This window comes from Lactuca virosa, chromosome 2, assembly GCF_052849685.1.
Source record: "Lactuca virosa cultivar CGN04683 chromosome 2, Lactuca_virosa_CGN04683_v6, whole genome shotgun sequence".
NCBI classification, from domain to species: Eukaryota; Viridiplantae; Streptophyta; class Magnoliopsida; order Asterales; family Asteraceae; genus Lactuca; species Lactuca virosa.
Genome location: NC_136427.1, coordinates 215,021,726 through 215,044,354, shown reverse-complemented (window position 1 = coordinate 215,044,354; position 22,629 = coordinate 215,021,726). Strand labels below are relative to the sequence as shown.

The window sequence follows — 22,629 nt, the reverse complement described above, 5'->3', positions numbered from 1 at the left end:
ATATTATAGCACATGAAATCGATCCTGTACCCAAAGCAAATGGTACATGATTCATGATGTCTCACATAAAGACATGATTCTAGACCAGTCTTTTGCTACAATATTTTTATTTGCCATGTTTTCAAAATTTGACTATGAAGAGGGATCCCGTAATCATAATCAAATTTTTAGAACACAATATATAGAATTTTCTTAAGTTGAACCAATCCAACATGAAATTCATATATATATTCTTGACTAAAGATGATTAAGGTCTCAATCTAAGCCTTTAGAACTGAAATGAAGTATATCCTCTCCCTTAATTATAGCAAAACAACTTTTTCAATCCCTGCAGCTTCACGAATTGAAACTTTTGTTTTCTATAATTAACATTGCTAACTTGCAACACTAACAATAATTATCATGCTCCCACTAACATGATGATTATTAGCATAACACTTATGCTCCCACTAGCTTTGACATGTACTCAGAAATCAGTTGGACTTCTAGAAATCAATACTTTATTGACTTTCTTACCAAAGTTCAGTATACTGATACGAGATGCTTTGATAAAACTTTATCAAAATCATACACCTTTCCTTAGATAGCATGCATGTTTGTAAAAAAATTTCAGAACTATGAAAAGGGATGCCGTAATCATAGTCTAAATTGTTTAGACCTTTTGCCATATGCTTCAAATCTACTTGGTGGAAGTGTTTCCTCACCATTATTTTCATGAATCGGAGAGAAACCTTATGACCCTTAGATTTTATGGTGTATGTGTTCTTATCCATGTGAATCGTCAAAACCATAGTCACAAGACAAGGATAATGACAAATCCAAACTCATATGGACTGAACTTATGCAATCTTAACTTCTTGCCACCTGACAGTACAGGGCCTGCCATTGCTTCCAAGTTGTTATGCAACCAATTGAGAACTTTCAGAACTCCTATGCAAAGCCAACTTTAACTGGAATGGGCACAGAATATGTCAACACGATAGGTTATAAACCTCAAGTTGTGTGCTAGTGAAGAACCTCAGGTTTTATTCTTGATTAGTTCTTGAAATTCTTTTTAGGATCTTTAAGACTCCCACTATCCTCTTGACATATAAGACTATCTTGCCAAATATTCAAGAGATAGTGCAGATTCTTTATCAAGACAAACACTTCACACAATTGGCCTTAGTTGGTCTTTGTTTTATCCAAAACATCACAACTTACCAATTTCAAATGTACAAGAGTAGGACACTTTTACTCTTACATTTGACAAGTGTTTTAAACCTTTCTTTAAGATATGTCACTCAAGTTACAATCTTGGAGTATGACTCTAAGAATTGTTTTGGAACGAAGTATGACTCATCTTCCTGATCTAACCATTTCAACAATTCATGACTCCTCTTCTTAGTCATAAGAATGCACTAAGATGACCTTTAGAGGACTAATTGTGATATGATTTCTAAATCATTAAGATGATCACAAACATGATACTAAAGTACTCTCCCATCTTTTCAGATTTGAGAAACTTTTATCTTTCTGCCTAATTTGATTCTTCCCATTCGTTCTGCCATATATTGAGACTTTTCCAATGTTTCAGAATTATACTTAAACTTGTAAGTATAACCATATTTACTAAACTTTAGTAAATCAAATAGTCTTAACGAGCTTTGTGGTGGACATGACCAGTGCACAAGAATGTGTACTCGATCCCTTTAGTCCTTCACTTGACTCACACATCCATGTGAACAAGTAGTTAGTCTTGATTTTCCAATGCTTGAAAGTTCTCATTCATCATACTATTCAACTTGCATGATTCCAAGTTTCGGTCCAATTGAAACTTGGGCGATGAGGAACTTTCCTGATTTGGTAAATTTAGACACTACCACAAATGAAAGAACCAAATCCATTTTCCAATATTGCTGTTAGTGGAATCATATAAGCAACAATTTTCCACAAATGCCATTGTAAGGATACTTCAAATAAATAAAATTAAACAATTTTCTTTTATTTTAAAACTTTGCGGAAAAACTTATCCTTATAATCCACATGGAAAATTGTTGTTACTTATTCCTTAGCAATATATCATAACTTCTTAAGCAACTGCTCAAAATTCTGATGCGATCGAAATCCACCTTCGCGATCAGAATCAGCATATACTTCCTTTAAGATTTCTCTCTATTCTTTGATTCTTAAAACATCAACATGTGACCCAGTCACATCATGTAATGAGGATCTCAGAATAGAACTTAACAGAATTAGATAATGGGCTCTACCTGCTGTAGAGTCAAACTTATTGACTTTAACATCCTTAGGTAAATTTGGCAGCTTTGCAATCAACGCCCCTTCCTTTGGCAAAATAAACATATGGACCCTTTGGTAATGGGACTATCTCAAACTTAGCCTTTCTCTTTACCATTTGGTCAACCGGGTTGACTATGGCCAATCCCTTTCCATTGGGAAGAGAATGCTTTTTCTGGATTTCCAGTGTCACCATTGTCACTGTCCATAAAGTTTTTGGGAAGTTGATCTTCTAATCAAATTTGCTTTACTATCGTTCCAAATCACTGTTGATTCAGCAGCACCAAGCAAATAGATATGATCATTAAGGTTCATGTCATAGTCTGTTTCATAGTTGTCCCAAAGGAACTCACTATGTGACTTAGAAAGTGATTGAACATCCAACTTTCTCAAGACTTTAACACCCAACTCTCCCGGCTTGTCAATATGTGACTTCATCTCTAAGATGTGATCACACATAGACCTTGCTTGCCATTAGGGCTTGAGTGACCTTGAACTTGTGGGTTAGGGAGAATAATTGGAGGAGGTGGAGGAAGTAAAGTTCCAAGAGATTTGGGAAGATCATAGATGTCTGAACTAGACATATTTTGGGAGATATTCAAGATAGTTGATCTAAAGTCCTTAATATAACACCCAATATGAAATATTAAGGCTAGGATCCAACAACCTATTTATAACTGGAAGAGGGATGCCGTAATCCGAGTTATAAAATAGTTGAAGGTAGGTAAATGACGATTTACCAATTTCCACCATGAAAAACGAAATAATTTAATTAGGTTTTTAATTGGATTTGAAACTCCTAGATCTTTTGAGATTCATTGAACTTTTCAATGGCATGTTTCAATCTCGAGTGTGCCCTTCAGGTTTTGTGACTGGGATGCCGAGGATCACAAAACAAGGTGTGAAGTAACCATGCACATATACTTGGTACCCTTAATATTTACCCCTCAATCGATTTGTCGGTTAACCACACGAGCTCCACCGATACTATGATAAATATTAAGTTACCCTTTGCCTACCTTGTTAAATCCAAGTTAGTGTGCCGATTAACCACACGAGCTCCACTAACGGTTTCTACAAAGTGTAAAGTGTAATTTCATGGATTAGCACCTTATTCACATTTTCCTAAGTAACTAAGATTGGGAATTAATAAAAGGTTTAGTTACTTAGTATTTATCATTAATACTTTTAATGAAGGGAGAATTATAGTCCTTGTCCTACCTGTTCGGCTAACGACCCTCCACCAGTCAAGGAAGCGGTGGGTGAGAGTGGACACCCATTAAGCTGCCATTTTATAGGCAACAACCTTATACCCCCCTTATAGACCGGCTTCGTGAATGAGACCTACTAATGGTAAGACTGACTTGCTCTTATACACATATATATTATTAACTTATAATATTATAAAGTATAAGGGTTGAATTTTAACTTTTAAAATTCTAAGGGCTTAACTTGGAATTAAAGTATTCATGAGAGAAACTTTACAAATTCCAAAACTTGAGGGCAAGTTTTGAAAATATTCAAAACCATTTAATTCCATAACTTATGTGTTTAAAGTAGTTTTAATTAAAACTCTTCAAGTTCCATAACTTGAGGACAAGTTATGGAAGACTTTAAACTATTAAAGAATGTAACTCTTCTTCTTTTGTAACTTATGGAACTAATTAAGGTTACACATTTTAATGATTTAATGAAGTGACTCTTGAACCTCCATAACTTGAGGACAAGTTATGGAGTCATAAAACCATTTAATGAGAACAAGACTCTTCATTTTGTAACCATTGCCAACTTTTATGAGTTTTAAGAAACTTTAATGTGACTTTTCATGTAACTTGAGGACAAGTTACACAAACACATTTTAGAATCCACTCTTAGATTAAAATGGATCAAAGACACATAATCAATCAACCTTTTCTATTAATCTAAGCAACTCATATGAACAAGATAATTGGAATCAAACTTTTTCATGTAATTAGCATAACACTTAAACTAATACAAAACATGAATCTATTGACAATTATCTTTGAAATTGGATTAACATGAACATTACCACATCAAAAACAAGTTTATAAGTTCAAAAACAGCTTATGGTAATGTTCCTAGTCCATTTCTAGCCAAAACAGTCGAATATATGCTGTCAGGGGGTCCAACTCGTCGAGTGCATGAACCAACTCGGCGAGTTGGATGCATTTTGCCTTGGACTCGTCGAGTCCCTTTATGGACTCGGCGAGTCTGTTGTCCAGACAGCAACAAAATTCGATTTTTCAGCCATTTTTGCAAGTATAACAAGAAAACAAGCCTAGGCTCTGATACCACTGTAGGGTTTTGAGCATTCTAACACTCCTAAGTGTACATGCAACCCTAAATACCTTGGATCTATGTTTTCTCTATTATACATGCAAATATGAATATCCAAGGCATTATACTAACTAGCATACAAAAACTTTGATTCGTATGAAATATAACAAGTTAGAATACATACCTTTTTGATGTAGAATGACTCCATGAAGCTTGAGTGCCTAGTGCCCCAAGTGTGACACCTCAAATGGTTCACACAACACCAAATACACTTGGAATAACTTGAGAGAACATACACACTTCATGAAAATCGGCTAGCCCTTATTATCACTCATAGTGGCCGATTTTGTCAACAATAAGATGCTTATATAGTTAGTGACAATTAGGGTAAACCCTAATTGTCATGGCTTTCCATTTCCTTGGATCCATGGGTTCAAACATACCATGGAGCATCCATGGAGCATCTTATGGGTTTTAGCCCAACTTGACAATCCATGGAGCATTAGCCCACTATACAAGTATGGGTGATTTACACAATCAACCCATATATTTAATTAGTCTTCTTTTGATCACTTAATTAATTCTAGATTAATTCTTGATCAATACTAATTAAATAATCTTATTAATATATTATAACTTATAATATATTAACAAACCTTAAGTGTTATTTCTCTCATTATAGTCTATCCAAATGCATGATGCCATGCAACCCAAATGGACCATGCCGGGTCGGGTCAAGTCTTACCAATTATAGTTATGGACTTAGACATTAATCCAACAATTAAAGCTTTGGAGGACAAACACCCTTTCAGGCCACCCCCATCCATGCCGAGCCCCATAGTTTCTGAACCTCCCCTTGTAGCAGACTATGATTGTATATTTGGCTGCATTAAATCTTTCCCTAAAGAAACTTCATGTGGGAGAGATGGCTTGAGGGCTCAACACATTATGGATGCCCTTTGTGGAGAAGGGTCTGCTATAGCCACAGATCTCCTACGTGCTTTCACTGTAGTGGTTAATTTATGGTTAGCGGGAAGATGTCCGTCCATTTTGGCAGAGTTTGTTGTATCCGCTCCTCTCACGCCTTTGATTAAGCCATACAACGGGATCCGTCCAATTGTAGTAGGAACTATATGGAGACGTCTGGTTTCCAAGGTTGCCATGAAAGCTGTGGGTAAAGAAATGGCCAACTACCTTAATGATTTTCAATTCGGGGTTGGTGTGTCCGAGGGTGCTGAGGCTGTGTTACACAGTCCCAATAAGGTGTTGAGTGAACACCACACTGATGGGTTTCTTGCAATGCTTACAGTGGATTTCTTGAATACCTTTAACCTGGTGGATAGATTAGCCTTGCTCCACGAGGTTAGGAGGATGCGCCCTTCTATTTCTTTGTGGGTGAATTTCTTATACGGGCAAGCAGTGAGACTTTATATAGGAGACCAACATATATGGTCTTCTACTGGGGTGCAGCAAGGCGACCCTTGGGGCCCTCTTCTTTTTTCCCTCGTTTTGCACCCGCTTTTGTACAAGATTAGAGACAATTGCAAGCTCCTTCTCCATGCTTGGTATCTAGATGATGGGACTGTAATTGGGGACTCAGAGGAGGTGGCTAGAGTGTTGAACATTATTCGGGTGAATGGTCCAGGTTTGGGTCTTGAGCTGAACATTAAAAAAACGAAGATTTTTGGCCCTCCTGTGATGGTGGGAAGCTTCGTGCCGATTTATTCCCAACGGATATAGGGAGACCGTCTTTGGGGGTGAAGCTCCTTGGGGGGGGGGGGCTGTTAGCAGAGTTGCGGGGTTTATTAGCGGGCTAGCCATGAAGAGAGTGGTCAATGTTGTTGATTTGATGGGTCTTCTTCCACAACTATGTGACCCGTAGAGTGAGCTCCTTTTTCTTCGATCATGTATGGGCATTCCAAAACTTTTCTTTGGTTTAAGGACATGTCAACCGGTGCACATAGAAAAGTCGGCTTTGTTTTTTGACAAAGGATTGCACGGGTCTATCGAGGATATGGTGGTATGTGGAGGCCCCTTCTTTGGAGACATCCAATGGCGTCTGGCTTCCTTACCTATTCGTTTCGGTGGTTTGGGTTTATACTCAGGATACGAGGTTTCCTCATATGCATTTGTAGCCTCGAGGGCCCAATCTTGGACATTATAAGACCACATCTTATGTGACAGTGACATATGTGGTATGTACTCTGATTACCTATGTGCTTTGACTCGTCTTCGCGATAGGATTCCGGGATTCAACTTTAGCGGTTTCACTAATAAGGACATCCCCCTAATTCCCACAAAATCATTGGCGTGTGTCCTTTTTAGCAAAATCGTCAAAGATATGGAAGTCGACTTCGACATGACTGTTAGACAGAAAAGCAGTTTTTGAGTGTCTTCGGGCACCTCATGCTTATGATTTTCTGCTAACTATCCCTATTGATGGCCTCGACCAACATATGTCTCCTGTAGAGTATCGAACTATCCTTCGTTACTGCCTCATGATTCTTCTATTCCCAATTGACGAGATATGCTCAATTTGCCGCAAGGCATGTTTGGACACTTTTTAATGGACATGATGTGGTTAGGGATGTTCGTTTTAATGCTTGACGGCATGCTGGTATTTCCGTGAAAAAAGAAGCGCTTGTGAACTTTTTGACGGACCCGCAGGATGGAAGATCCACACTCAGGCCGACTAACATTTTGGTTTTTGGATGGGTAGGAGGGAAGCACGCTTGTGTGGATCTTATTGGGGTCTCTCCTCTCGTCGGTTTGAGGAGCGGGGGTTTCACAGTAGGGCAGACCGCTTTGAAAGCCGCTGCATGTAAAGTGGCAAAACACGAGAATGCATGTATAGAAAATCAACATGTGGTTGTACCTTTTGCATTTGATACATTTGGTTTTCTCATACCAGAGGCGGCGGAGCTCTTCAACAGAGTCCAACGGGTCATGCATTCTAATGTTATATCTTATAGATCTGTATATGTTGTTTTCAAAAGAATTAGTTGTTATTCAGAAAGGGCTAGCGGCACAACTTATTGCCCGTTTGCGTTCCGTCGATATGTATTGACATCTATGATTTTGTAATATATAATTTCGATAGTTATCTACAAATTAAAAAGACATATTGTGTTTAATAGATCGTAATGTATGTAAGACAATAATATTTTAATGAATAGCTCCATTTGTCATGGACTCATGGCTTATTTTACTACTTGATAATTATAATTATTAAATAATAATTATTATTTCAAATCATATACAATGATATAATCTATCATTCTTAAAACACCCGTCCAAAAACATTTATAACCAAGAGTGTCAAATCAACTCAACGACTAAAAAACATTTACGTACAGGGCTTGTGTGAAGAAAAAAAAATCAACACGAAACAATATCAATAACTTGAACAAGTTGCTGGATTTCCCCTGAGATTTGCGCCATCGATGGTGATCAGATTTTGAAAGCGAAATTGATTGAACACCGCCTGCGCCTGCCGGTGCCAATTTTGGTGGTCCCATTCCATTCGTCTCTGTTCCACCCAACCTCTCCATCGCTATAAATCATAAATCTCCCCGGAATCAGATCACATCAACGCACAAGTTTAGGGTTCAGCCGGTTGATATAAAGTTTCAGGAAATTACAGTGGCGGAAATCGACGGAGATTCTCATAATGTCGGAAATCTTACAGATCTTCCAACACTCTCCACCACCACACGTTAAATTCCATGGCCATGAGTTTAACTGCTCGATGGATTCCGGTCTTCCCTCGCCTGGCATCACCGATCATTTTCAGTGTTCAGAGTTCGCCGGAAGTCCTTTCACCAACTTCTTGAGTTCGTCGGTTGATGAATTATCGAAGGTGACCACCATCATTGGGCAGAATCAGAACTTGAACAAGAGAAAACTTGAGGTTTGTCGACTAAAATAGTAAAATGAAAATACACTTCATTCAACTTCAATGGATATTTTTTTAATATTTAAATAATAACATACACACATTAATTAAAATTTGTTATTAGTAAGTTAGTATATTAAGTTGGGTTAATACCTTAAAAACCATTATTTATACACCATCGTTTCGATTTAACCCCAACTTTATTTTTTGTTCTTCATTTACCATTATATTTTAGAAAACGTTTCATTTTCTGGCCCTTGACCGGTCACCAACAGGTCATGATGACGTGTCGGTTCTGCATATTTTTCTAGGTAACATGTCTCGCCCTCAAGGAGAAGTCGTAGTTTCAACTATTACCTCTGTTTTTTCCTTTTTCATTTTAAGTTATTACGTTTTAAAATACCTATTCGTGACTGGCCAAAGGGCTAAAACGAAATTTTGTCTAAAAAACAATGGCAAATGAGGATCAAAAAAATGTTGGGGTTAAACGCAAACCTATACGTAAATGTTGGGGCTAAATACAAACAGAAAAATATGCAGAACCGACACGTCATCGTTACCTGTTGATGACCGGTCAAGGGCCCGAAAATAAAACATTTTTTAAAATATAATGGCAAATTAAGAACAAAAAATAAAGTTGGGGTTAAATCGAAACGAGGGTGTATAAATAATGGTTTTTAAGGTATTAACCCTATTAAGTTATATATGTTTTATTCTATTATTCAGATTAATTTGTTATGACTTCATTTTCTATTTAGCTTTATAATTTGTTTTACAATAAATTAAAAAGAAAACGATACATAATAAAGAAAATTAAATTATTTATCCTAAATTAAAAATGTGATTAATTTATTTAATTTTTATTTGAATAAAACATTAGAGTTAGAATCCATCAATACCCTTTTAAAGTTTAAACTGTTCAATCAAATGAGAACCTCCCATTCCACTTTATCCGTTCACAAAGCATGAAGCCATTAACTCTCATCAAATGTTTTTGTGGATGCCCTTCGGCTACAATAAATACATCATTGAGTAAAAAAAAAAAAAATTAGCGTCTAAACAATTTTACCCTCTTTTAATAATTATGAAAAAGTAGAGTTTTTTTTTTAGCAGGCGATGACCTCCGAGTGGTTTTATTAAGAAGTTATGAAACAACCCTAAAAATAAAATTAATCACATACTTGATTCTCATAAATGGTAATTATATCATTTCTTATCCAATAAAATTTTGGTTATCAAATATAAATAATTAAATAAAAAAAATTCCGTCAAAAGAACTCAAATATGACCGATGAGCGATGACCATCTATCATTCTTATGCGAATAAAAGTTTGAAAAATATTATCTACTTGATATGATTTTGATTATTTATAATCGTAATTCGTAAGGATACAACTCTCTTCATCCAATTACATGCAACATCTTTTCTTTATATTTTAGTTTGATGATGATGTAGAAGTGGACTCTCAAAAGCAAAGAATACCCAACATTAAGACAAACACTTGTAATGGCAACTCAAAGCCAAAAAGGGATTTGAGGAGCGATTACATTCATGTGAGGGCTCGTCGTGGAGAAGCTACAGATAACCATAGCTTAGCTGAAAGAGTAAGTTACCAAATTCATTTGTTAAACCCAACTTAAACAAAGCTCTAATTCATCATTTTATTTTGTGATATAATATTAATAGGCAAGAAGGGAGAAAATAAAAAAGAGAATGCAATTTTTGCAAGATATGGTTCCAGGGTGCAACAAACTCACCAACAAGGCAGCAATTCTTGATGAAATTATTACTTATGTTCAATGCCTTCAAATGGAAGTTGAGGTAACCCTTCTTTTTTCTTTCAATCTATGAAATTGATCCTACTAACAATTTACATGTCCTCTTTTCAGTTGCTAACCATGCAACTTGCTGTTTCAACCACAACTCCTACACTTCAAGATGGACAACTCATTGCCTAAACAGAGATGTTGAGTCTGACTCAGTAGATATGACTCAATCAGCAACTATTAAACATCCACTTAATCAGAATTAAGCATTTTATATAGTGTCTTAATAGCTATATCATATTGCCTAAACAGAGGAATTTTGGTAGAAGGATCAGAGACCCTGTTTTTTTGTCCACGTTCCAACTTAAGGAGGCTTACTTAGTACTTATTACTTATTACTTATTACTTAACCTTGTTTCTCATTGTTTACCCAAACATTATTCAATCATTTGTTTCAATAAAACATATATATTAAATGAGATTAAATATAAATAACACCAATTCATATATGTATGTCATGACTACAATGTCATTCTCATAATCTCATTCACATGCTGGTTTTGTGTCAAAGCTACTAAGACAAATCGCAAAGGCTTGAAAAGCAGACAACGGGTACCCATAATCCATAGTGAAAATATCTTGTCCAATTTTCCCAAATTGTAAAATCACTCTATCTTTTTCTTCATTTGACACATTGTAACAATCTTCAACAGAAGCTCCAATCTGAAAGTTTTTAACAGAAGCAACTGTAACTCGCCCTTTGAAATTCAAACACCAACATTGTAACTGTTCATGCCATCTTGGGGATTTGTTTTTGAGGACTAAAGAGTCTTTTATAGCGGAATTGGAATGAGATGGTTTTTCACTTTGTTTTATAGAATGTGAGGAGGAGAGAGAATGTGGGAAGGATTTAGGAGTGGGGGCAGTGCCCCCTTGTTGAATTGAGGAGATGGGAATGTAATGCATTGAACAGTTCATTCTTCGGGGGCCTCGTGTACGGAGTACATTGAGTTCATATGTGATAGTGGCAATATTGTAATTATATGCTGGTATGCGGGGAGATATTTGATTTGTGTTAATCCTCCGAGTTGAACGTGTGTGATTTGGTTCAAATGATTCATCATTTGGAGGTTGGCTATCGTACATTATGAATTTTGTTCCAAGAAAATTGGACCTATTGTCAAATATAACATAAAAAGATTTGGTTATTAAGATTTAAATGGTGTAAAAAAGGGATTTGAATCTTTGATACACAAATATTGACTTTCGAAATTTCCAAAACTTGCCTTAATTTGCCAACATAAGCAGAGCTAGCTCGAGAAAAATCATCTGCAACCAAAGAAATCAAGAATTCTGTACTTGTTGCCCTTCGGATTTTCTTGGATGCTAACAATAACTTATCACTCTCATCTTCAGCTGTCAATAAAGTAAACTTAATGATCGTAACATATGAATTCACATCTTAAAGTTGAATTCTTTCATAAAATTAAGCATCATTACTTACATGGAGTGAGTCCATAGTACAAACGAAAAGTAGAAGTTGCTCGATCTCTTTTTATGTAGCACTGAATTGGAGAATCACGAGGACCCGGCTGTTTTAAGTTGCAGAAACATAGGTGCAATCAACAATCAAGAATGAAGAATGAAGAATGAAGATAGGAAATTACAAAAATTAACCTGTTTTAAGGAGATGGGGAATGTTAACCTTCCACATTCTTCAGGAGTTTTAACAATCTCTTTAGTGATGTCTCTCCAAGGCTTACAAACCGATGCACAATAAACAACAACAGTTCTTGCAGGCCAAGATGTTTCACTCTCTTCAACTCTACGAATTATGTCTAAAAGCAATTCAGGAGGCAAGTGTGCCCATTGGCCTTCGGTTGTTGATTCTAATGGAGGTACATCAGGGGCAATATGTGATGATCGAGTACAATTTCTCCAGTGTTTTCCTTCGACTCCTCTTCTTGACATGCTTCCGATCACGTCTCTCATCTCCTTCAGCTCGCGAACAATGTTTTTGAATGACATTTTTTAGTAGTAGCTTAACCTGAGGCAGAAACCCTAGAAACGTTTGGTAGAGTTCTAGAGTTTAATTATCAATTTTGATGTTGTACAGATAGATCTGAGGCGATGACTTTACAAAACTGCATTGCTGACTTTGAATCATGTAAGGTGTGAACTCTGAAAACTTGTCGTATTTTACACCTTGTTTTTTAATTATCCTTTGACCAAACTTCACCAAAAATTAATTGCTTTGAATCAGTCTCCTGTTGTGAAATGCGAAGAAAAGTAACGATAACAAATTAACACGTTATCATACTCAGCTTAATGCAATAAAAATCAAAGTAATCTGAATAGGGTCAATTGAAGTGGAATGATGAAAAATGCATACCTCTGAGGCGATCGGATCAGATTGGGAATATCGGAAAATATAGTTTAGTTCGGACGATAGAAAGGAGTTTCAGATCGGAGAAATGGCGGAAAATGAAGAACGTCACGGATTACTTTTGGGTTGTTAGGATTACAGCAAATGATCAGATCCCCTTGTCGCCACAGTTTGCTTCGATCAAGGCATCTCCACCGTATTCACCGCCGCAGTCTCCGGCACCGCCTGACGAGCTCTCTCGGATGAAGAGAAACAACTCCTTCAATCAAGCGCCGAAGGATTCCCACGCCTTTAATTAGTATTATCTGCACAGTATACTGAGAGGATCTTCCAGATTGATTATTCTCCCAAAATCTATACCCCACTACTTCGTTAACTGATTACGTACACCGTAATCCGTATCAGGTTTTTTTTTTTTTTTTTTTTTTTTTTTTTAAATTAATTTCGTTAACTAATTCTCATTTCTCAAGTATCAACTTTAGTTCATAAATTTTATTTCTTACATATTTCGTCATTATTTTATACTTTTATAACACTTCTAGTCCCATGTTCTAGCATTCGTTAGCCTTCATCCGTTAAGGCCGCCTCATGTAACTTGAACATAAGGGTATTTCAGTCTTTTCCCACTAGCTCCTGTTCGAATCCGATTTATAAAGAAGGAAGCAACAGTGGGTTTCTCTTCCTCTTCCATCTTCATCCAAACGTATATTCTCTTTTGTTGCAAATTGTATTATACACATGTGGTGGATCTTTTGTAATAAGAACTTGTGGACATCAAACAATCCTAGTAGTATATTCTATTTATGCTATCAAGTGGTAATGGTAATGGTTTGTAAGTTTTCTTAGTTGTTCACTTCTAACTTCTAATTGTTAGTGTACCCCACATCGGTGGTGCGACACGGTCATATAAATGAGTATATATGTTGAATACTCATTTTCTCAACAAAGACTCTTTTGGAGAGACAATCTTGGATTCTATATATATTAACACTAAATAATTGTTTTCTTCATTGCAACTTTGCAAGGTATCAAGTGCGATTTTTTTGTTGGGTTGATCTAGTGATGTGTTCATGAAAATGTATGTAATTCCAAGACTAATTTATTTTATAAATGCCCTAGATGCTAAAAACAAATGTCTTGTTGCACAAATCGAAGATCGAAGCATTTCATAAGGACTGTTTGGGTGCTTGCTATTACGTTTGGGATGGAATAAATGTGACTTAGTAGATATGGTTTTTTTTCACTTTAGTGGGGGTAAATGATTATTTTACTTATGGTTAACAATTTTTTTTTCTAATAAAATTGGAATTAAGGACCAACCGTACAAGCATATAGAAACCTTAACAAAAGTTGGTGTGTGATTTTCAAAAAGTTGGACTAGAACTATGACCTTATGCCAATCACATATATCATTTCTATAATTTACTCATAAATTTACGTGTCTAATTAACAATTAACAAGTGTTATGAAATCACATACAAAAGGAATATATTTCTAATCAACTTTTATTTTAGGGCAAGGTAACAAAAAGCCAAGGTCTAATATATATAATGTCACGTAAAATATGAACTTATTGTGATGTTATAATTAAATTTTCGATATTTTCCAAGTCATACTTATGTTTTAGAAGTACACCAATTTGATATTTATATACATGTTGATTTTAATTAAAAATTTTAGGTACTTGTTTTGAAATTTGGACGTTACAATTTAGTACTAGAGCTATCATTTAAGTGAAATATATATCTATACATAAATTTTTATACTTAAAATAGGGGTAGGTGAGTTAAGGGGACATATATTCTTGAGTGATCATGGACTAGACCTTTTGAGTTAGTGTAAACTAGTAAATTATTATTTATAAAAGGAAAAATGACACATTTGCCCGACAAAGTATTTAGAATTTGTCCATTCAGTCTCAAAACTTTTTTGGTGCTTTATGAGGGAATAAACATTGAAATGACCTGTCTTTTTAGTCCTTTTAACTTATATTAGCCAGTTTCATGTTCCACTCAAGCATTTTTCCATATAAAAGTCATAAGATAGGTCAACTCAAGTGGAGTCCAGACTTCGAGATTTGTCAATGTCGATCCAAGACCTAATAATTCATTGAAATGATGTTAATTCCTCACAAATTTCAACCATTTTCTACTTAATTCATCTCGACCTTCATGGGTTCAATTCTTCAGTTTGTTCTACTATTTCTCACCTTATCAATCCCTCATATTCTCTGTCAAGTTAAAGTTATGCCGCCATCTTCATCTTCTACACCAAATTTGAAGATTCTATTGTTTAATTAATTAGCATATATAATCACTACAAAACTCGAAAGTATCGACTGTAGAGGAACAAGTAATCATGCTCACCCTAAAACAAGTCTAGCATGGATTTTGAGATTCTGGAATCGTTCTCCATGGAACATCAGTCGAGATCGAAAACCCAAACGAGAACACAATTCACTGACATGCTGCCATTTCCTCATAATTTTCAACCCTTTTCTACTTAATTCATCACGACCTTCATGGGTTTAATTCTTCAATTTTTTCTACTATTTCTCACCTTCTCAATCCCTCATCTTCTCTGTCAAGTTACAGGTATGTCACATCTTCATCTTCTACACTAATTTGAAGATTCATGTGTTTAATTAAGTAACATTTATAATCACTGTAGAATTTGTAAGTTTCGACTATGGAGAAACAAGTAATCACACTGACCCTAAAACAAGTCTAGCATGGGTTTCAGATTTTGGAATCGTTCGCCATGGAACATCAATCGAGATCGAAAACCCAAACGAGAATGCAATTCAGTATCAAAGCCGCAGGGATTTCCCTATATACAACTAGAAGTATTGTTATACTCTAAGGGGGTGTTTGGGAGTACTTTTTGAACTCTAAAAGCGCTTTTAGATAAAAGTGTTTATTGGCTTATAGTGGTGGTAAAATGAGTTTTTAAAAAAGTGTTTGGATTAGCTTTTATGGTGAAAAAGTCAATAAGTCAATAAGTTAAAATGTGTTTGGCTTAAAAAGTGCTTTTTGAAGTTATTTTGGTTGAAAAGCCAAAAGCAGTTTCCAAAAGCCAAGTTTTACATGCTTTTCAAAAAGTGTTTTTTGAAGCAAATGAAAAAACTATTCTGAAAAGTGCTTTTGAGTTTGACTTATTAGCTTTTCAAAAGCCAATAAGCCAATAAACTGTTTTGAAAAGCAATCCCAAACACCCCCTAAATACCATAGAAAGAACACGATACATAGTTCGTACCACCTTTCTGTATGACAGTTCCGAGAGCGAAAACACATACCCTAAATTTCAGCTCTATTTGTATGATTTTGACGTTTAAAATGTGATTTTGACTATTATATGGAAAAATGCTTAAGTGGCACATGCAACTGGCTAATATAGATTAGAGGGACTAAAAAGACAGGTAACTTCAAAGTTTATTCCCTCATAAAGCACCAAAAAATGTTTTGGGACTGAATGGGCAAATTCGAAATACTTTGTTGGGCAAATGTGTCATTTTCCCTTTATAAAATACAACCTTGGCATTGTAATTTATACTGTATTAAATTAAATTTCATATAAAATGAGAAAATTATATACTACCACTTTATAAATAAAGAGGGATACATAAGGGATACCATTAGTTGAGTCCATATTATATTTATCTTAACTTAATTGTGATATAATCTAGTGTAACCAAGAGGGTAGATCCTCAAAAACTCTATGCGACAGGGGTAGAATGGGTCGAGTAGGTTGTAGATATAGGCCATATTAGTGGATATGCATTATAAGATAGCTGTATAACCTTTGATAGTGTCAACAATGGAAATCACAAGGATGTGAAATCCATAAGTAAGAAGAAATGATATCCAAATTCCAAGAAATAAAAGATGAGGAGGTATTTAGAGATCTACAAGGCATCATGTGTTTGTTTGTGTAACGGTGAAAAGAGCAAGTGCACTTAAAGATGTAATTTTGTCACATCCCAAAAATTTCAACAAATATAAACTTTTCAAAACAACTCTTTTATTATTAGAAGTGTCACAAAACCATTGTTTTCGAACATTCTTTAAAATCAGAGTCTCCCAAGATCCAATCAATTGTAAAACCAAGGATGTGTACGGTGACGCCTTCGCATTGCCACGGTCCAATGAAGTACCTTTGTACCTGAAACCATAAACCAAAACTGTAAGCACGAAGCTTAGTGAGCTCCCCCAAAATACCACCACATAGCATAATAGCAAACAACAACATGTAACATGTATACAGAGCCTTAAGCATGACTGGAATGCCGCACCGGCCTACAGACTATCTGGAACGCTGACAGAGCCTTCAACATGAATGGAACATATCACCAGCCTACAGACTATCTGGAACGCTCACATAACCTTCAGCACGACTGGAACGCCTCGTTGGGCCTTCAGCCTATCTGGAACGTTCTCCGGGCCTTCGGCGTGAATGGTAAGCCTCTCGAGCCTGCAGTCTATCCGGGATGCCTTGGGTTTCTTGGCCTTCAGTCCCAGCTAGTCCGCCTCAACCTAATAACCAACACATATCCACACATACCATAACATAACAACATATCGATATAAACATTACCGGGTTTGTTGACTGGCAGCACAAAACAGTACAGTCTCAACCCAACCACACTACATCAACATATGCATAGATAGACATATAACCAGTCAACAAACAATCAGACAGATCTTATATATCACTAAGCATAACATCATCCTATATAACAGGATATAGATCTAACAGAGCAATACAGTGTACCAACATACAATAAACTAGGATAACAATCCAATGGGCCGACTTTAGTGCATACAACCCCAAGATACAGTGAGGAAAAATCACATCACAAACTAAACAAAAGCTGATAAGGTCCCTGACTCCGAAACTCAGCTCTCTAATCGGCACCCAATCCTACCAAAGACCAGTTCCATCAAAATCCCAAAATACCCTCAATGTTCAGACTTGGTGTAACGCCTTTTTTCGAATCATTCCCATTGTGGGGAATGGTGATCAGGGATTGGGTATCAGCAGGCTTCAGATCCTTCAGGAATTGAGTTTTGGAACCAGTTGGAGTTGGATAATGTAATTTGGATGCTTATGTATTCAGTTTGAGTCTTTGAGTCAAAGGGCATTTCGGTAAATTGCCAGCTTGGGATTTTATGGAAAGTGGATGTTCGTTCGGGATATCTTATGGCTATTATGACTTGATAATAGTGTAGAGCATCTCGATACCTTTTCATGGATATAGGGATGGTCGAAATCAGAGTTGTATCGAGAAAGTTATGGTCTTTAGATGATTTAGGGTTTGGGGAAACCCCTAGTACGCGGAGCATACCAAGGTGGTACGCAGAGCGTACCGAGGTGAGGGAGGTTACGCGAGGCATAGCTGGAGGGATGCACAACGTAAGTGTGAGGTTGGGTCAGGGTGCGAGACCTTGTATGCTGGGTGTACGAGGAGGTAGGCTGGGCGTACGAGTGTCAGGTTGAAAACCCTAATTTTTAGGGTTGTACCCTATATAAGCATAATGTTAGCCCTTTTTCTTCATTTCTAAGTCAGCCTCCACCCTCTCAAAACCCTAAATCGATCTTGTAGCCTCTTGATGGTGTTATTGATCTATTAGAAGGTTTTTGGTGCACATTTTGCCCTTGGAAGGAAAGTAGAGAAAATTGGAGTTGTTTGGCTTGGTGGAGAGATCTTGGATCCAGAATTACCATCTTTTGGGGAAGATCTTTGAGGTATCAAGTTCCCATCTTGACTTGTGTATGATTAGATCTCCTCATGGCTAGCTTATTGTGATATCGGTCTTCTTTTCGGGTTTATGGATGAGTTAGTTTGTTTATGGGTTTGTCCATTCAGATCTAAGTCTCTTTTGGTATCCTTGAGCATAAAGGTGCAAGCTTTATGTGTTTTATGGTTTCATGTATACACTAGGTCAACCTTTAAGTCCCTTTTGAGCTTAAGTTCTTCATTTGGCCACGAATGGACATAAAGTTGGCAACTTTATGTGTTAGCCCAACTCACGAAGGTCAGATATGTGTTGTGGAACTTTGTCTTAATGGATTAAGTGGGAAAATCAAGTTTGGGCTGATTAAGGTGAGTACGTTGGGCGCACAAGCAGGTACGCATAGCGTACAAGCCTCCAAGCGAGTACTCTGCGCGTACATACTTGTACGCCCCACGTACTCGGTCTATTGGACTTTGAGTGTTGGGCTTCAGTTTAGACTACCTTTTGGGCTTGGTGGTTTAGGGCCTTGTTGGACCGGTTGGGAATATGTGTTTTGGGACTAAGAAAAGCTAATGGGCTTTAGGGAAAGGCCCATGTAGAGGTTTGGGTCCAATTTGGAAAATTAGGCCATAAGTGGGCCTGGATGTTTATTGGTTGTTGGGCCATTATGATGAGGAGTTTGGGCCTTAGTCTTGGACTAAACTAGGTGAGGGGTAAAATGGTCTTTTTACCCCATGAATGGATGATTGGATTAGGTGTGGACCCCAATTATTAATTGGATGTTATTTGTTTGATAGCGCAGGGATTTTAGCGGATCTGCAGTCAGAGAGTATTCGTGGGATTCAGCTGTCTAAGGTGAGTCTCCTCACTATATCCATGGGTCGAAGGCACCAATGTCGGCCCATTACGTGTTATGTGGTATGATAGTTGTCTCTGTGATACTTGCATGGAATACCCCAGGGGGACACCGCGACAATTAGATATCAGACCATGGGGGAGCCCATGACATTCCAGGTAAAGACCATGGGGGGAGCCTGTGGCATACCAGATAAAGACCATGGGGGAGCCCATGGCAATTATATGTATCTTGCATGATAATTTGTGGTTGTATGTTGTAGGGTATTTTGGGGAACTCACTAAGCTCTATGCTTACAATTTTAGTTTATGTTTCAGGTACTTCGGTTTTCAAATTGAAGGGATCGGGGTGATTGTAGGGCACACACCACATGTTTCCGTTTTCTGTGAATTACTCTGATTTGTCAATGTTTTGCTAAAACTTAGTTACTCCGGTTTTATAGGAAAGATATGTATTAATGATTTATTAATCTAAAAACAAAAATTTTTATGCCATGATTTTCGGGACGTTACACTTGCTCAAACTTGGTCAAAGTCAATTGGTCAAACCAACTAAGTCAACCGAGTCAACCCAGCCGTGTCAACCCAACCGAGCTGACCCAGTGCGAGTACGCGGGGCGTACTCCGGAGGTACGCTGGGCGTACTCCAATCCTTGCAGTTGACCACCATCGGGGTGGTTGATCGAGTACGCGTGGCGTACTTCCGAGTACGCGGGGCGTACCCTCGCATCCTTCAAAATCCAATACGTGCTTAATGGCTTAAGCACTTAAGTTCATATTTCAGATCCAAGGCTCAAATTCAATCTAGAGTCATAAAGTTTCCAACTTTATGACTTTACATACCTATTAACTGCTTAACTCAAGGTCTTAATCCATTAAGACCTTCTACAAGATGCATGGAGCAACACTAACCATTGAGACTTCATTTTAATGGCTTAGGACCCCTCTTAGGGTCTGAAAGGACAACTCAAAACGTCAAGAACATGGCATGTTCAAGATGAGACATTTGGGACCAAAAAGAACATGAAATCAACACATAAGCAAGATCTAGCAAACTAGCCATCAAGGTATGAACATTATACCTTGAAATGATGGAGAAAGGTGCAAAACTTCCAAATCCAAACCTTGCTTCAAGCTTCCAAGCTTTATCACCACCACCTTCTTCTTATTTGGAGCACTCAAAAACTCATACTCAATCTTCCAAGGAATCAAATGAGGCTAGGGTTACAAGGGAACACATTTTCTGCTAATGGAGGCTGAAAAGTAGGCAAGGAATGAGACTTAAGGATGTTTAAATACTAGTCAAACCCTAAAATTTAGGGTTTCCTCCTTTAGGAAGTACGCCCATCGTAGTAGGGCGCGCCCTAGTATGCTTAGCATACACCACATATGCATGGCGTACTTCGAAGCCATATTTACCAAAATGCCATTAAGGCCCTTATGCATATAATTGTTGAACTTAATGTCCAAAACGCAATACACCTTAATATAAGAATCAACAATGGAAGTTCTTTAAACCCAGATGTTATAATTCTCCCCACTTGAATTAGACTTCGTCCTTGAAGTTTGTTGCAGTAACTATCCCATGGTAGTGGTTCCATATCTCCACCTCAGGTCAGTCAGACGGTCCTCCCCCAGGACCCGATCCGAACTAAAACTCGGCTCATTCAGGCGACTACCTACCCATACCATCTTTGACTTGCTAACTTTCATTACTAGAGAAACTATCACCTTCCTCACACAATTCGGACATCCACTGCTTCAACTGATTCTTAAGCAAGCACAACCACCTCGTAACGCAGATGATATGATATCCCTCACAATCTGAACCATACGGAACCCTTCCGATCCTGACTTACCTCGTTGAATCCACTGGGGATTCAGGACCCTTGACCATCCTCTGTTGTTTAACCCTCCATCCAAAAACAAGGCGGTTCCAAACACGAGCCCCAACTAGATAACCTCTGCAGATAGGCATCACCAATGCCAGCATAACCCACAACCTCCTGGCTAAGACCGAATGCCTAGAGAGAAATCCACAAAATTCAGAAACTCTCTCTCAATGCTACAACACCGAATCAACTCTATCAATATGCGTCCCGAGACAAGGAACCCATAATACACGACTGACATTTACCCATTCATTGAATCTGCCTTTTTTCCTGAGAGAATGATCACTACCAACCATGCGAGAAAAGAACCTAAACACATCAATCGCGAACTTTCCACTAATCCCCAAAACCATAAGATACACCCCAAAGCCTCTAATTAACCCGTGACTCCCTGACACGCCATTCCAACCACTGCTCCTACGAGTAAGGATGAGAATTCGAAGAACTCCTCATTTACCTTCGATCCTTAACAACTCAGGTGTACTCCCATCTGGCAACACACCCGAGACATCAACAAAGAACTTTTGATTCGAGACTTCATGACTGATTCCCAACCTTGATGATCAACTCCCTAAAACAACTTGCGAACAAACGGGAGTTATAATGCAACCATTCTGCAGAAACTTTCTTCTATACGACCCATACTCCCAACAACCTTTAACTGTTCCTTTTATCCAAACCCGTTGATTTGCGAGCCTCCTAACCTCCATCAATTTACCAATACTGAAATTATCATAATCAGAAGAAATGAATCAATAATGAATACCGAGCCCACAACCTATATTTGGAATACTCCCGATATTACCTCGATCTTGTCAACATTACCTCATTCACTTGGCAGGGACCTAATCAATGTTCCTCTTAACACGAACCGAGCACAACAATAGCAAAATATTACCACACACAAATCCTTTCACAGAACAAGCTTCTACCAAAGCTATCTTGACCAGACCACATACACCCCTCTCGGCAATATATAATGAATTTACTACAATACATACCCTTAGGGAACCCATAACTGATGGGTTTTAAGCATAACAACAACCTATGTGTTCATGCAACCCTAATTTCTTTGGATCTAAGTTTTTCACAAGTTGAACATGCAATTGAATACCAAAGCAATAAACCCTAGATCTAGCATACAATTTCGAAAATCATATAACAAAAGGGTTTTGATGATTACGTTGCTTGTTATGTAGTAATAACAAGAACTCCTTGTAGATCCTTGAATCTTGAAAGCTTAGTGCCTCAAATGTTGCACCTCTAATGGTTCACAAACACCACTAGCAAAAGGATGAGAGGAGAGAGGAGAGAATTCTTCAGCATTTCGGCTAGGGTTTGTAGCAAGCAAGCAGTGGCCGAAATGTTGGGTTTTGCATACTACAACATCCTATGGTGCACATACAACCCTAAATACCTTCGATCTATGTTTTCACTAATTATACATGCAATGATGTTTCCAAGGTATTAGCCTACAACTAGCATGCAATTGACATATACCATACAAGATACTAGTTAGGGTAA

The 22,629-nt window shown here is 37.4% G+C and overlaps 2 protein-coding genes and 1 long non-coding RNA gene across 3 annotated transcripts; 2 read left to right on the top strand and 1 right to left on the bottom strand.

Annotated features, from left to right (window-relative positions):
- The first annotated feature begins 7,909 nt into the window (after positions 1-7,909).
- LOC145160174 (transcription factor BEE 2-like) lies at positions 7,910-10,625 on the top strand. Its single transcript, XM_079079281.1, has 4 exons — positions 7,910-8,485; positions 9,911-10,075; positions 10,158-10,292; positions 10,361-10,625. Exons 1-4 carry the CDS (start codon positions 8,246-8,248, stop codon positions 10,427-10,429), a joined length of 609 nt encoding a protein of 202 aa, XP_078935407.1. The 5' UTR covers positions 7,910-8,245; the 3' UTR covers positions 10,430-10,625.
- Positions 10,626-10,685: 60 nt separating this feature from the next.
- On the bottom strand, positions 10,686-12,973 carry LOC145160173 (tubby-like F-box protein 2). The gene is made up of 5 exons (XM_079079280.1): positions 12,630-12,973; positions 11,915-12,504; positions 11,742-11,829; positions 11,524-11,653; positions 10,686-11,411 (listed from the first exon to the last, which is right to left on the bottom strand). The coding sequence occupies exons 2-5, from the start codon at positions 12,263-12,265 to the stop codon at positions 10,781-10,783; spliced, it is 1,200 nt and encodes a 399-aa protein (XP_078935406.1). The 5' UTR covers positions 12,266-12,504; positions 12,630-12,973; the 3' UTR covers positions 10,686-10,780.
- LOC145160175 (uncharacterized) lies at positions 12,965-13,449 on the top strand. The gene is made up of 2 exons (XR_013738049.1): positions 12,965-13,028; positions 13,179-13,449. It is a non-coding gene; the product is annotated as an uncharacterized LOC145160175 (long non-coding RNA).
- Positions 13,450-22,629: the final 9,180 nt, after the last annotated feature.

Excerpts from the sequence above, each read along its gene's own strand:
- LOC145160174 (XM_079079281.1), top strand. The coding sequence starts at position 8,246 with ATGTCGGAAATCTTACAGATCTTCCAACACTCTCCACCACCACACGTT. Across the intron at positions 8,486-9,910 it reads TGAACAAGAGAAAACTTGAG|TTTGATGATGATGTAGAAGT; the intron begins GTTTGTCGACTA and ends TTTATATTTTAG. Across the intron at positions 10,076-10,157 it reads ACCATAGCTTAGCTGAAAGA|GCAAGAAGGGAGAAAATAAA; the intron begins GTAAGTTACCAA and ends TAATATTAATAG.
- LOC145160173 (XM_079079280.1), bottom strand. The coding sequence starts at position 12,265 with ATGTCATTCAAAAACATTGTTCGCGAGCTGAAGGAGATGAGAGACGTG. Across the intron at positions 11,654-11,741 it reads GTACTATGGACTCACTCCAT|CTGAAGATGAGAGTGATAAG; the intron begins GTAAGTAATGAT and ends CTTTATTGACAG. Across the intron at positions 11,412-11,523 it reads GCTTATGTTGGCAAATTAAG|GTCCAATTTTCTTGGAACAA; the intron begins GCAAGTTTTGGA and ends ATTTGACAATAG.